The sequence below is a fragment of the Staurois parvus genome, unplaced genomic scaffold (genome assembly GCF_062004578.1).
Source record: "Staurois parvus isolate SC_StPar_1 unplaced genomic scaffold, SC_StPar_1.0 ptg000513l, whole genome shotgun sequence".
In the NCBI taxonomy this organism is placed as follows: domain Eukaryota; kingdom Metazoa; phylum Chordata; class Amphibia; order Anura; family Ranidae; genus Staurois; species Staurois parvus.
This window is the reverse complement of record NW_028318309.1, coordinates 1,093,665-1,108,359: the sequence shown is the minus strand read 5'-3', so window position 1 is coordinate 1,108,359 and position 14,695 is coordinate 1,093,665. Positions and strand designations below refer to the sequence as shown.

The 14,695-nt window shown below is 41.8% G+C and overlaps 1 protein-coding gene across 4 annotated transcripts in view; it reads left to right on the top strand.

The window, feature by feature from the left end:
• The window catches only part of WDR7 (WD repeat domain 7), a 591,021-nt gene that overhangs the window by 221,765 nt on the left and 354,561 nt on the right, over positions 1-14,695 (top strand). For 2 of the 4 annotated variants that reach the window (XM_089690072.1, XM_089690070.1), the window contains 2 exons: positions 2,606-2,697; positions 14,577-14,663. In XM_089690072.1, coding sequence (XP_089546198.1) covers positions 2,606-2,697; positions 14,577-14,663 — 179 coding nt within the window. The remainder of the gene's footprint in view (positions 1-2,605; positions 2,698-14,576; positions 14,664-14,695) is intronic. The other 2 variants (XM_089690073.1, XM_089690071.1) reach the window with 1 other exon arrangement.

The window sequence follows — 14,695 nt, the reverse complement described above, 5'->3', positions numbered from 1 at the left end:
AATGTAGTTATCATCCTCTTTTGCTTGCTCCTGAGATGGGCCGAGGGATTTGTAATGTGTATATAGAGCATGTCTAATCAAGAGACCGAAAACTCAGAAAAACCCTGCACCTGTAGGAAGTAACTTCCACATTGCTGATAGGTGGAGGAGAGTATTTCTGGAGATTTAGTTCCACTTTAAAGCGGAACTTCACCCAAAAGGTGAAGTTCCACTTTTCCTCCTCCTCCCACACTCCCCTCCCATGTTTAGCATTTCTTTTGGAGGTTGGGAGTGGGTACCTGATTTTGACAGGTACCCACTCCTAATTCTGTTGCTGCTGCCTAGGCGAATGGAGAAGTTCCTTCCCCCGCAGCCTCTTGGGACATGTCAGTCATGAGACTACGGGACCAGTCATGTGATGCAGCATGGCTCACGCCTGCGCATTGGGCAGCCGGGCTGTGAAGCCGCAAGGAGTCAGTCGTCTGCCCACAGTTAAGATGCTTGTGCCTGGACCCGAAGACAGGACAAAGAGCCGGGTCGGGTGAGGACATCGCTAGATCCTGGAACAGGTAAGTGTGTGTTTTTTTAAAGTCAGCAGCCACCGTATAGATGCTGACTTTGAAGAACCTCTTTAAGTAGTGGATGTGTATGAATTATTTTTTCGAGAATAAGAATATCTTTTAGGTAGTGATGTCTGAAGCAGCCACTGATCATTTTATGCATTTTTTAAATGGAAGCAACTGCTCAGTTGCCCACAGGTGGTAAACTCATAACATCTGAACAGTACCCCACCAGGGAACTGTTTGAAAGTATTAATGCTGGTTCACTCCGGAACACGGTATGTGAATCCCAAATTCCGCGCTTGTTTCCCGCAACACGTTCCAGACACACTTGTGCGATCTGCTGCCGGTGTTAATAGACTCCTAACAGTACTCAAACCGCAGATCACAAATGCAGCATTTGCCAGCAGCAGATCGTATCCTACTGCAGTACCAGGTGATCCGGTTGCAGTGTGTTTTTTAAAATAGTTAATGCGCTGGTGTGATCCAATGTGATTTCAAATAAATGGGCTGAAAATAATCGCATTGCACTGAATTTTACAGGTATGCATTACTGTGTGATTCCTGGTGTGTACCGGCACTTAATGAATTACTTAAACTACTTCGTAAAACCCCTTTCACACTCGCGATTGGGGTCTTTGGAAATTACTTGCTGGGGTTCCCAGTGATTAGCTGTGGGCAGCAGCCCCTAAGAATACTATGGCAGCTCTCGTAGCTATTTGTGGCCACAGACAACAGATTGCGCTCAGGTCTGATCATTGCCTAGTTATTGTTCCATGAGCGTTCACATGCAAGCAGCCGCGATTAGCTGCGGGAATTATTAACCTCCCATTGTTTGTAATGAGGCTGCTGTCTGCAGCTTATCGCTGCTGGGGTTCCCGCATATGCTTGCACATGGCCCCATTCACAATTGTGAATGGGACCTTAGTGTTTGTTAATGTGAATATATCACAATTCCAAATTTGGCAGTGACTCCATAATTAAAGATCTGTACGTGTGTTTTTGTTTTGGATAGTGTGCGAAGGAGTAAGAATCACTGTCAGGTTTTTATTGGGGGTAAGGCTCAATTTGGATATACTTCAAGTTCTATAATAAAGGAGATTTTTTTTTTGTCCTTTAGATCATACTATAGTGAAATTTCATTTTCTCAGATTTGATATTATAACATTTAGAAATCTGGAGTGGTGATCATTAGTAAGTATTGCTGTTGTTTTTAACTAAATGTGCGAAGACCTTTCCCCTGCTGTTATTAAACAGATTTTTTTTTTTTTTGCTGTCTGTGTCCCTGCTAAGAAGATTAACCCTCACTATGGCATTGTTTTACTGAAACTGGAGAGTGCAAAATCTGGTGCAGTCCTGCATAGAAACCAATTGGCCTCTAACCACAGCTTGTTCAGTAAAGCTTTAACAAAAAAAAAAACCTAAAAGCTGATTGGTTTCTATGCAGAGCTGCTCCAGATTTTGTGTGTAGCAGTTTTCGTAAATCTCCCTTATTTGTCCTGTTGACCTCTTCTACTAGGGAAGAGTTTGTCAATGGGTCTGGAATAGAGGAGAAATCTTCTAATGGGGATACTTGTTCTAGTGGCAACTCTCTGCTTGGGTAGAATCAATTTACTTCCTGTAGTGCCTCGAGACAGGAAGTGGAGAAAAATCTCCCCTATGGTTCACAAAGGGTTTGGTTCAACATTCCGTAATTGTATGCGAACAGCCTAAGTTGGTCAGAATACACCCAAAAAGACCCTCATAAAACAGCTGGTGGAGTTTTTTTTTTGTTTTTTTTTTTCTGTTTTATGCACAGATTGAAACTAATGAACAGAAGAACGTATACAAGCATGGACTCTGGCAGCCATGTTTTGAGTGTACTAATGGAATCCCCCAGTCGTGGATTTGAGCCTTCATCCACACAGTCCTGTGATTGAGAACTGTGAATGAGTAGTTTTAATATGGTGGGCCATGACCTGGTTGGGAATCACTCAGCTTAGAATACTAGTATTTGAGTACCAGGGTATGTTCTTGCCCAGTTCTGTGTCTTTACTGATTGTCAGTGACTTCTGTGTTTATCTCAGGCCTCCAAGATCCGGCTCTCCAGAATCCACGAAGGGAAAGCCTTCCCCCCCTCAGAGCTCCAGCAATGTAATGCAAGGACAGATAAAACAAGGTAAGCACAATGTTCTCACAATACCTTGTTTGTGCTGAAGACTACGCTGAACTGACTGGACCAGTCAGTGGTCGTAGGTGGGTGGGTAGGGTGAAGTCCCTCCAGTCAGTTGTACCCCAATGGTGGATATTGGTGATATCTTAGGGTTTGGGTTGCTGCCTTTCTGGTACATCTTGAGGTGGTTTCCACACATATACTTGGAGTAATAGAAAAGAAGGAGAATATATGAGAAAGAAAAAAAAAACAGTATGTATTTTTTTTCTTTAATATACATACTGTTTTTTTTTTGTTTTTCTCATATATTTCATTGTGAATTTTTGAATTTGTTTAATAGTCCTGAAAAAGAGAGAGTCTTTTCTCCAGAAATGTGTTGGAATGATGTACTTGTCGTTCCTCTCAATAAATGCCTTCTAACCTACCATCAAAAGTGCATTTTTTTGGACGTCGGGCACTCCTTCTTTTCTACTACCCACAACAAGGATGTCATAGGTAAATCTTTGTGTACGAAAATCAGTGCTGTAAGTGTAGTAATGGCAGAAATAGTTTTACTTAAAGGTGCTGATTTAAACAAAATAAAAAAATATATTCTTAGAAGATTGCTGAAGGTAGACTTTGTCAGAGATATCTATTTCATTCAACCTGCAAAGTGACATATCTGTCATAACAAATAAATGCCCCAGTCACACTTGTGCATGGGCATCATTGTGTGGTGGTAGTGCAATTTTTTGTAATTTATTGCACTTTTTCAGATTTTTTGGTTATTAGGCTCCATTCACACTTGTGCAACTCCAAAGTCATGACTCTGATGCAACTTTGATACGTGCGATTTCCATTGTGACTTTGCTGCAAGTTTGGATTGGTGCACCTTGAATGTGACTTTGGCTGTTGACTTTAGCTTTGACTGTTGCATTTATAATATTAAGATCCGACTTTCATGCAACTTTTGAGGGTTTACATTGCAGTCTGTGGCACTTGAGTCACATGAAAGTTGGACCAAAGTAGTGCAGGAGCCTTTTCAAAGTCGCTGCGACTTTAAGTTGCACATATTTGAATGGTTGTCGTTAGAAAATTTAGACACTTTAGTGTCAAGTCGCACAGATGTGAATGGAAGCCTTGCACTATAATCTGCCATATAGAAACAAGCCTAAGTAAGTGCACAATGATATAATGATTCTCAGGCCCTTACCCAGGATGGAACTGCAAGGTCCTGAATCACTTGAGGCAAACGAACACAAAAAATATTGAGTTCCTATTTTGAGGTATTCTTGAAGGATTTGCCTTTTTATGTTATTTTGGATTAACTTCCACATATTTTAAAATTTTCCTTTTTGCTGTTGTGTTAAATGTAGATAGAATTTATATTATATTTTATTGGAGGTTTGCAGATATGTCATTAAAGAGGATTTTCATTCCCCCCCCCCCCAAAAAAAAACCTTATTTTTTTAACCCCTACTTACCTGGTGGTGAGTTCTGAATATTTCAAAAATTCTCCCTCCCAGCGGATCCAGCGTTGTCCAGCTGAGATCCTCTTTCTTCAAGAAGCTGCTGGCTGTTCCAGGCTCAGCCGGCACACCTCCTGATGACACTTCCCTGTGGCTGCTCCTCCTTTACTGAATGAAATGCTTTGCCACCTGGGATATGTGACAAGCATATCCCAGGAGGCAAAGGGAGGACAGTGTACTTTGGCGTAGGCGAATGACATGCAAGAGGAGGCAGGAATGGACAATTTAGTAAACAAAAAAAAAACTCTATTCGTGCAGAGGATTGGAGGAGGTGTAGAGAGGAGGGATAATGTATTGGAGGGTGGGCTCTAAATTTAACTTCACACCAAGTGTGTGTAAACCCTAATGAAAATCTCTCTCATTTGCTATGTTTTAGTCCATTAAATATACAATTGAACGTGTTCCATAGGTAAAAATAAAAAAATCTTCCAGAAATCTTGTGAGCCAGTAGCATCTGGTGATTGTCTGTTATCACTTACAGCACATTGTTCTCGGTTGTCTCTGCAGACTACAGAACACCCCCCCCCCTTTGTTTTGCAGTAGAGGAGGGGGCAGTCTTCTGTATTCCTAATACATTTCCTGCCCTAGGGTAACAGTGCAGATCCTCCATAGATAAACTCCAGTGGGTCATCTTAGGACAGGATGTGTATTGCTTGCAGGATCATCAGAAATGAAGGGGGGTTAGTTTACATTTTCAGAAAAAAATTAAAAGGTACACGAACACCATACACCCTCCCCATCCCCTCATCCCTGCTGGACTTACCTCTGTGGGTGATTAGCTGTCAGTGCCCATGCATCCAGTGTAGTGGTCTGGGGGTTTGAAATCCCTGCTTTTTTTTGCACTTCCTGGACAAAATTGAGCAATTCTCTGTGCTGGTACTGACCAATCAGAATCACTCTGATCCCTCCCAGAAGCCCTGCAGAAAGAAGGGGAAGAATAATGGAGATTTCAATCCCTGGACCTATACACTGGCCACGTTGGTACTGACCGCTTACCATCCATGGAAATAAGTAAAAAGGTGAACTTGCGCGTTAAAGGAAAAAAGCCCCCCCCCCAAATAAAACTAATGCAGCCCCTACATCTAAGAACTGGTAAGCTGCAGTACATAAAATGTATTTGTATTAAGCCTGCCTGTTTAACAACCTTAACGATCAGATATGAGGAACATGCAGTGCATTGTTGACATCGACTTATTTATCGGAAAGGGAACAGTAAAGCAAAAACACTATGCAGCACTACAAAGCAAGAATCGGAGCCTGCGTAGGCCATGACCAGAGATGCCTGCCCCTGTATATAGATGTTTACAAATCGTATACAGGCATAATGTTTTGAAACCTTTGCACATATTGATAAGATATACATCATGATTTATTTATTTATTTGTAATTAAAATACACTTCAAACGAACCCCACATTCCCAAGTCACATGCTCCTTTGGAGGATGAGGATGCCACTGGCAGTTTAGCTGAATGTATTGAACTCAGCAGTTCCAGAAACTGCACACAAGCCGTGTTATATCACATATTACCATCTGCTCCATCTCTCCACGTTACATTTTACACTTATGCTTTGAAGTGGTTGACATTTAACCGTGTCATCAGCATTTTAAAAGGGATGTTCTACATGGAGATAATAAAAGATTGATTATGATTGTACCTGTAGTCTCTTGGGTGTAGAGTAAAATGTTAGAGTGAAGGACTGGCGATCCGGAGTCTAGTTTTCTTGAGTAAGTCATATTTTTGCCAACTCCTTTTTATTTTGACACATCATATTGACCTGTGTTAGGAAGCCCTTATTAAATTTTCAGGTGTATCCTTGCTTTGGTGTGAAGCGGTGAAATATATCACATGAAGGCCTTGGCAGTTTAATCACATGCATATCTTTGTGCCTGATATAGTTAGAGGACCCGCTATGATGAGCACCCCTCATTAGATCATCCAGGGAAAAATGTGTTTATATGATGCCAGACATAAATTGCAATCATAACCACCATGCTGTGACACTCCCTGCCTGCCAGAAGAATCCTTGACATTCTTTATAGTACAGGATAGGATATAATTACTCCAGTGCTCAGAAGCTATATCACCAGAATGACCATTTCTGTCCATATGTCACGGCCAATAGAGATAGCCCTTGTGGGTTCTCCATATTGTACCTTACATTTTAGGGTCTGTTCATGCTGCTGCATTGCAGCAACACAAGTTGCATGTGTTGGTGTGATGTGGTACCATTCATTCTGAATGGCACCCCAATGCAATTTGCATTACAAAGAAAAAATGTCACTGTTTTTTGTGTGCTGACAGCATATTTATTTTAAATGGGCTGCCCTAACACAATGCACTTTGATGCACCGTATAATGCATCACAATGGTGTGAGCGGACCCCTAAAATGACTGTCACTAGCAAAAAAGGTTTTGCAGGACACAGTAGCGCCAGTTGGTAGAACCACAGTGCACAGCAGGAGGGAGAAGAAATCCAATGCACCAAAAAGTGTGTTGGATTGCTGAAGGTTCTTTGAGCTTCACTTTCTTGCAGAGCAATGGCGGCCGGAGTTCCCTCCCACTGGACTAGTACGTATTACTAATCTTCTTACTTTAAGAATCCAGCTTTAAGGGCTTATGTACACTGCAGCTGATAAACTCACGTTTAGGAGCTGTTCAGCATTTTTTTCAGCAGCCCCTGAACTCTCCCTAATGTTTTCCTATGTGTCCATGTACACTATATCATATACAGTCGTTTACAGGCATTTGAGTTTACAGTCTTTTTTTGAACACACCAAACTTGCATTCAGCAGTCGATTTTATCAGCGTTTCAAACGCTAAACGTTTATAAGCATTTGCATTTTATTTTATTTTTTTTAACTCTTCCAATTCCCTATGCTGTTCAAAGCTTTTTTTCATCATGAAAAATGCATGCAAAGCATTTTCAAGGTGCTCAGATGAACAAAACACTGAACACAGGATGTTCCTACCAAGCTTGTCACACATTGTAATGACCAATTCACACCTCAGACCTCACCCACCCTTGGAAACAAAAGATATGTTAATGACCATTCACACCTCAAATTCCTCATGAAGACCCCTGCCAGGTGGCCTTAATGACTCCCTCCACCAGACACCTTCCCACCCTTGGAAACAAAAGAAATGTTAATGAGCAACTCACACCCAAGCTAATCTCAACACTTACTGCTGTCTCTGCTTCTACTCTGTATTTCTCTGAGGGTTAGGGACTGATGTGAATGTACAATATATATGTAAAAGTGCTGCGTAAACTGACGGCGCTATACAAGTACCTGAAATAAATAACAGTCTGAAATAGTTAATAATTTACCACTTTTCAGTGCATTCTGGGCAATTGGGAGGTTCTCCTTTGCTTATCTTTAAAAAACGCTTCTAAATGCAAACGCACATAAACACGTTATGCAAACGCAGCTAAACAGACGTTTTTTAACCTACATTTTCAAGCAGTCCGTTTCCATCGTTCAGAAGTGTCCTGTTTACATGGGGCCTAAAACCCAAATAAAATCCAGGTGGATTTTCTAGCTATGGAGTAGCAATGCTGACACCTTTGACAGCAACACGGTTTGGAGAGGATGTTGTAAATCTGGAAATACATAAGACTTAATTTACTGGAGCTGTAAAGTGCAACATCTGGTTCAGCTCTGCATCTTCTTAACTACTATAAAAAAGGATGTGAAACCTTATTGAACCAGTTTGGGCTATACACAAGTACCATGAACAGCTGCACCAGGTTTTGCGCTCTCCAGTTTTAGTAAATCAAACTAATTTTTGGCCAGCTGGCTGAAAAAACAAATGAACTGATGCCTCCATCCACACAAACAAGGTGGATGGAGTAATCCCCTACTCCACTGAACAGACTGAATTTTAGTTAATGTATGGCCAGGCTTAGGTGGACTTTACATATGACTAACAAAATAAAGCTCATCTCCAGCTAACCCTTTTTAATCCATTGCAGCATCTTTTTTTTTTTTCTTTTTAAAATAAAGATTTTTCATAAATGAATAAAAGATAACCATTGTAAGTACCCCTGTCAGTGTTAAATGGTTTGTCTCAATCCTTTAACTGCCACTTTTGCTGGCCAGCTTGTTAAAGGAAGTTGAAAAACAGCAGACTGGATGGCTAGTTGAAAATAAAGAGGAAAAAAAAAGAAACCTAACGCAACTGCCATATTTAAAGTGGAACTGTACTCAACTTGGATCCAGCAATGTGGCATCCCGGATCTCGGCTCCCAGTCGCTGACATCTTTGGGCAGCCGGCTTCTGGGTCTCAATCGCCAACTGCTGTCATTGGCTGGGCGGGCATGATGTCGCTCCCACGCATGTGTGGGAGCGCAGTCTGATTTTGCATTGCCGAATTTGTACAGTGAGCTGTGCGTACTTACCTGTGGATAGGCAGGTAAGTAACTTTAATGCTGAAGGGACAAAGTATGTCTCTTCTGCATTAAAATTCCTACCTGTTCACCCTTTTTATTTTTACTTAACTTTCCACTTTAAAGTAGAACTATAGGCAAACGTTTTTCTTTATTCAGAGTAGAGTAAGGCCGGCCATACATGGGTTGAAATTCGACCGATTTTTCGTCTGAAAATCGGACAGAATTATCGGCCGATTTTCGCTGTTAGTGGGTCAATGGTACCGGCCGATTTTCGTGGTTCCTCCCCTTTTCGGTGATCGGGCATGTTGAAAATTTGTGAAAACGACCTAGTTTTGACTCAATGATGGTCAAATCGTACGATCGTTTTTCTGAAAAGAATATGTGCATTAGCCGTGACCTGGAAGGAACAGAAGTTTTGCCAGTTATATGGAGTGAACTTTATGACTTGGTCGGCCGATTTTCAAAATCATTGATGGCACCATTGGATTACCGAGCGGACGTCGTTTTCGATTTTCAGATGAAAAATCGTTTGGAATTCGAACCATGTATGGCCTGCATAAGGGAGGGTTATAACTGCTGTCCCATTGGGAAGATAAACCTTCACTTCCTGTTGCATAGCCAAAACAGGAAGTGAGAGATAATCGTTGCAAATTACAGAAATTAAGGGACCCACAGGTCACCAGAACTAGTGTCCCCACTGGAAAACTTCCCCCCTACTCTTTTTCGGGGGACAACCCAAAATCTGGGTTTTTCTTTTACTTTTGATAATGATAAACAGGATGAATAGAGAGGGTGGATCTCCTTAACAGGGGCACAGACAGCAATAAAAACCTGACAGAGTTCTAATCCATGTCCACTCTGTCCAAAGCTAAAAAAAAGTTTTGCCTTTAGTTATTCTTTAAGGACTTGTAAGCTGCAATATAATCCATTTTGCTTTGAGATTTAAAGTGATTCTAAAGGCTTTTTTTTTTTAACAAACGTGTATACTTACCTACTGTGTGCAGTGGTTTTGCACAGAGCAGCCCAGATCCTCCTCTGCTCGGGTTCCCCGCAAACTCTCCTGGTGCCCCCACAGAAAGCAGCTTGCTATGGAGGCACCCACTGCGCCGTGTGTCTATTCACACATGGAGCCGCGGCTCAGCCCTGCCCCTCTCGTCATTGGCTCCCTATCTGTGATTGACAGCAGTGGGAGCCAATGGCTCCTACTTCTGTCTTATACATGAGGAGAGGGAGTTCCAGGTTCGCCGAGACTCCAGTTCACATTGCTGTTGAGAGGGGGTTTATGAGAGTATTTGGGGGGGATGCTGCACACAGAAGGTTTTTTTTTACCTTTATGCATAGAATGCATAAAGGTAAAAAACCTTGAGCCTTTACAACCACTTTAAAATGTATATTTCTACCTATTATTTATTTCAGGTACTTGTATAGAGCCATCAATTTACGCAGCGCTTTACACATATATTGTACATTCACATCAGTCCCTAACCCTCAAGGGGTGTACAATCTACGGTCCCTAACTCACATTCATACATACACATACTTGGGCCAATTTAGACAGGAGCCAATTAACCTACCAGCATGTTTTTGGAGTGTGGGAGGAAACCAGAGTACCCGGAAGAAACCCATGCAGGCACAGGGAGAACATGCAAACTTCAGGCAGGTGGTGCCGTGGTTGGGATTCGAACCGATGACCCTAGTACTGCCAGGCGGAAGTGCTAACCATTTAGCCACTGTGCCTTAGTACCTTAGTATTTTAGTTTTTTAACTTAATGTGGAAGTAACACCGCAGTTTCCTTCTGGTATAATGCTTGAGGTGATTGTAGCCGTATTAGTGCATTTGCGACAGAAACAATTGAGTATTGTCTATGATACTTTTTTTATTTGCACTAACATACAATTTTGAGGACAAGCTTTCAGGAATTGTCCCAGTACTGCTTGGACCTTGAAGAAGGGGACACTCCCCAAAACCTTGTCCTCAAAATTGTATGTTAGTGCAAATAAAAAAAGTATCACAGATAGTACTCAATTGTTTCTTCTGGTATAATAAGATTATCCTGTTATAAAGATAACAATAGTCATTTTCAAATATAAGAATTTTTTTTTTTTTGTTCTTGAATAGCACAATCACAACGTGTCCCTTTCAAGGAGAAGGCCGGGAGACTCTGCTTAAATACATCCCTGAGATAATAATAGCTGTAGCTTTTCAGCTTTTGACTTCATGTTGTAGTAATTCAGCTTGAAAGGCATACATATTCAAAATGCACTCTGCTATTATGTCAAGGACCTGAATGCAAATCTGGCCCCTCCTCGGAATTAAGCCGTTGTTTGTTCAGCTAAACCCTTGGAGGGGGGATGCCACCTCGCCCCTCACACGTGCCTCGCTGACATTATGATACATTTGCATCGAATTATGAAACAGATAGTTTTCATGCAGATGTCCCGGGGCGACCAAAGGAGTTAACTGCATGAAAAGCAAACACCCCTCTTTACAAAACACGGTTTAACTTGCGCAGGATTGCGATCTCATTGTCATTCTCCGAGAGGAGGATTAATTTGAAGCTGGTTGTCCATGACATATGGTAATTTCTCTATAGGAAGGAAGTGTCAAGCCCTGACCTCTAAATCTTAGCACTGACCTCCAGTTATACAATTGGGGAGCTAGAAGGGCCTCATACCCTTTCATATGCTAATGGGGCTAGCTGCCAGGCCTCTTATACCACAATTTTCTCTATTACCATGGAGAAGTCGCCACATGGAGTAAATACCAGTACTTAAAAGAAGAATACAGAGGGGAAAAACGGGTGTTTTTTTTATTTTTATATTCCTGTATTCAAAGACAAAAGTGGGAGTGGCTATAGTTATAAAGGGGAGGATCATTAGAACTCTGGGACATCACAGCTTACTGTCATAAGGTGTGTTTTTAAAATCGTATTTCAGAATTTAAAAGTAATTTTGTTTTAAAGCCCAATTTCCGGTTTAAAGGATTAGTTCACCTTTTTAAGTGAATGAAAAACTCTATATCCTCCCCACCCCCTCAGACCCCTTCTGTACTTACCTCTGTGGATGATGAGCTGTAAATGCCCAGGCAGCCAGTGCAGCGGTCTGGGGGTTTTGAATTCCCTGCTTCTTCCCTCTTTTGCTGAAGGCCTTCCTAAACTGATCAGAGCCATGCTCTGGGCTGGTGCTGGCTAGTCAGAATTTCTCTGATCAGTCCCAGATTCTCTGCAGAAAGAAAGAGAAGAAGAGCAACACTGGCTGCTTGGGCACTTACATCGTATCACATATGGAGGTAAGTACAGCAGGAATCGGGGGCTTGGGGAGGGTGTAGGTGTTAATTCACCTTTTCATTTTTTTCCGAAAGGTGAACTTACACTTTGAATCAACTAAACATCTTTCAGGCATACTGTATCAAAATATACCCATGTTATGTGCCTTGCGGCAGTGCGTCTTGTTGAAAATGGCACCCCAGCGCATCTTGAAAACTCGTGTGCTGAAAATGCAGTGCAATACCACACATGGTGGGAAAATGAAGCTAGTTCCATTTTCTTTTGAATTTTAGTATGTCTCAGCCCAAAACTTTGGATAGGCTGTTTATTGTGTCTCAATATGTGTCAATGCATGACTGCATGTGCGTTCCAGCACACAGGGTTGTGGTATAAATGTGCCCTTACATTTGCTTTCCTTTAGATCTCTTTTGCAAGTGTTTGGCACTCAGAAGAGCAATGTGTGGTGGATTGCTTGTCAAAGGGCCTATCAGGAGGCTGGGAGGTATTATGTGACCTCCTCACTGACTGTTTTAACCCATAAAATCCACTTTCCGGCAACAGCCCTCCAACCATGCCCAGTCTACATGATTGCTGCGCATTGGTCTGAGTTTTCATGGGCTAAAACAGTCAATTCACTTGAATGGGTTGTGTTCATTACTGCCCTCTGAACACAAGATTTAATTCTTGCCTCGCCATGAAGCAAAGCATTGTGGCTATGGCATGTATTCACTGCCCTCTGGCTGCCTGTGCTGCTCAACTGCCTGTTTTTAGCACCCCTCAAGTGTAAACTTACATGATATAGATATATATATATATATATATATATATATATATATATATATATATATATATATATATAAGAATATATCACTTCTATTATAAAACACAGCCACAGCCTGGGTAGAAGAAGCTGACACTTGCTGGCAGTTGCAGAGTGGAAACCTTTCTCCCTGTGAGAAGAAGTGATTTCTCTGCAGAGGTCTTAACACAACCTTTGCAAATTCAGAGCTAGAACTCTAGTCAGCAAGGAGCTTGAGTCTTGCTTGTTGGAGAGCTCTGGCTCTGACTTAGCAGCAGGACTGTTGGAGCTCTGTGGGACCACTCCTTCCCCACAGAGACCAAGAGTCCCATTGTACAACATGCTACCAGGGGACACACTCTTCTACTTAGATAGCTTTGGTGAGAACACAAGCTCTGAACACATTTTGTTTTGAGAAGCAGCTAAACTAAAGGTTTAGTTGGCCTTTAAAGGCTAATCGTACCTTTGGGACGATGTTGCATGATACACCCATATTTAGGGCATGCTTCTGGCAGGATGACATCCAGCATAATTAGACCTGTCCTCCCAAGTCTTACTGTCCCTAGCCCGACCCTTTCATTCCCTGAGTTTCAGTTCTTTCAATCATGGAGGCTCATGATTGCTTTTGGCTCCTGCTACTCTCCGTCAAATCCTTTGAGGAGGCAGTGGGGTGCTAGGTTGAGCTGCATTATGTATGTCTATAGACACATACAGCTTGGCTCAGGATCGAGCACTCATAGCAGGTGGCTTGATGGGGCATTCAGAAGGAGAAGGAGCAGAGAGTGTCAGTGGGGCACCCCAGAAGAGGAGGTTTGGGGCCCTCTGTGCAAAACCATTGCACAAAGCAGGTAAGTATAACATGTTTGTTATTTTGACAAAAACGTTCCAATTACTTTAAAGTAAAGGCTTTCTCACAGGCTCGTTTCAGTATAAATATTGCCCATCTTTGTCAACGCATTTTGTGATTTCACCGCTTCTTCTTGACTGGACCAAACATAGAACACTTAATTTCCAGCATGTAGGCATTGTTGATATAATATGTCACTTCTTTCCAGTTCCAGGAGTTCCAATACCAGGAAAAATAATAGTTTAGGCACCCACCAAAAAGGTATCTAACCAAAATTCCTTAGGGTTACATGGCTCTTCCAGCTTGTAGGGGGATCTTAACAGAGGTACGTGGTGAAAACCAAAAAAAAAATAAAAATATATATTATATATATAAAAAAAAGAATGATGCATTGCATATCAGTCATATGTCTCCAAGGTAGGAGCATTTATTTGCAGAGCTGGCTCTATAACATTGTGGACTTTCCCCAGTTGGTATGTCTGTCTCCCAAGAAATTCCCCATCCTAAATAGAGATGTTGGGGAACCAAACAAATCTTGTTGCAAAAGTCACCTGAAAATTCCTTAATGAAAATAATCAGGAGCAAAGCACCAAGGCCTCATTGCATTCTTTCACAAGAGTCTCTGTACACTACACAGGATGCCTGACCATGACTAAAAGCTGCCCTGTGATCCTGACGTGATAACATGATCCCGTGGACAGAGGTTGCTGTGATCATCACATTTACCATGTATAGGGCCTCAAGGAGTTGGGTAGCTTGCTTCTTAGGATAGTAAAGGCGGCTCATAAAAGTCTGGCACCAGCTGTCTTTCTTGAGGCCCATCGGACTAGTTAGGCCTTGATCTAACAGTACTTTATGATAGGAAAGACTTGTCAGTTTTTTGTTGCGTCTTCTGCCTCTTCTCTTGCTATTTTTGTTGTCTCTCTCAGTACCGCATTGCTGATATCTGCTTGAGTCCTCATTTTGTTCTGTTTTATAACTGTTCTCCCTGTGTTCTGCCTGTATACTGACCTCAAAGAAGTGGCACAGTAGCTCATATTCTGCTGTCTTTTCTCTTTGTTTCTTTTGCAAGCTGTTGCTGCTGATTCTTCTGCTCGCACTGACTTCGATCCCTCTGGGTCTGATCGCACTTTACATTCCTGTTTCTCAGTCAATGAAGGTATTCTCTCTCTTGCTCCCTTTCCTTCTGCT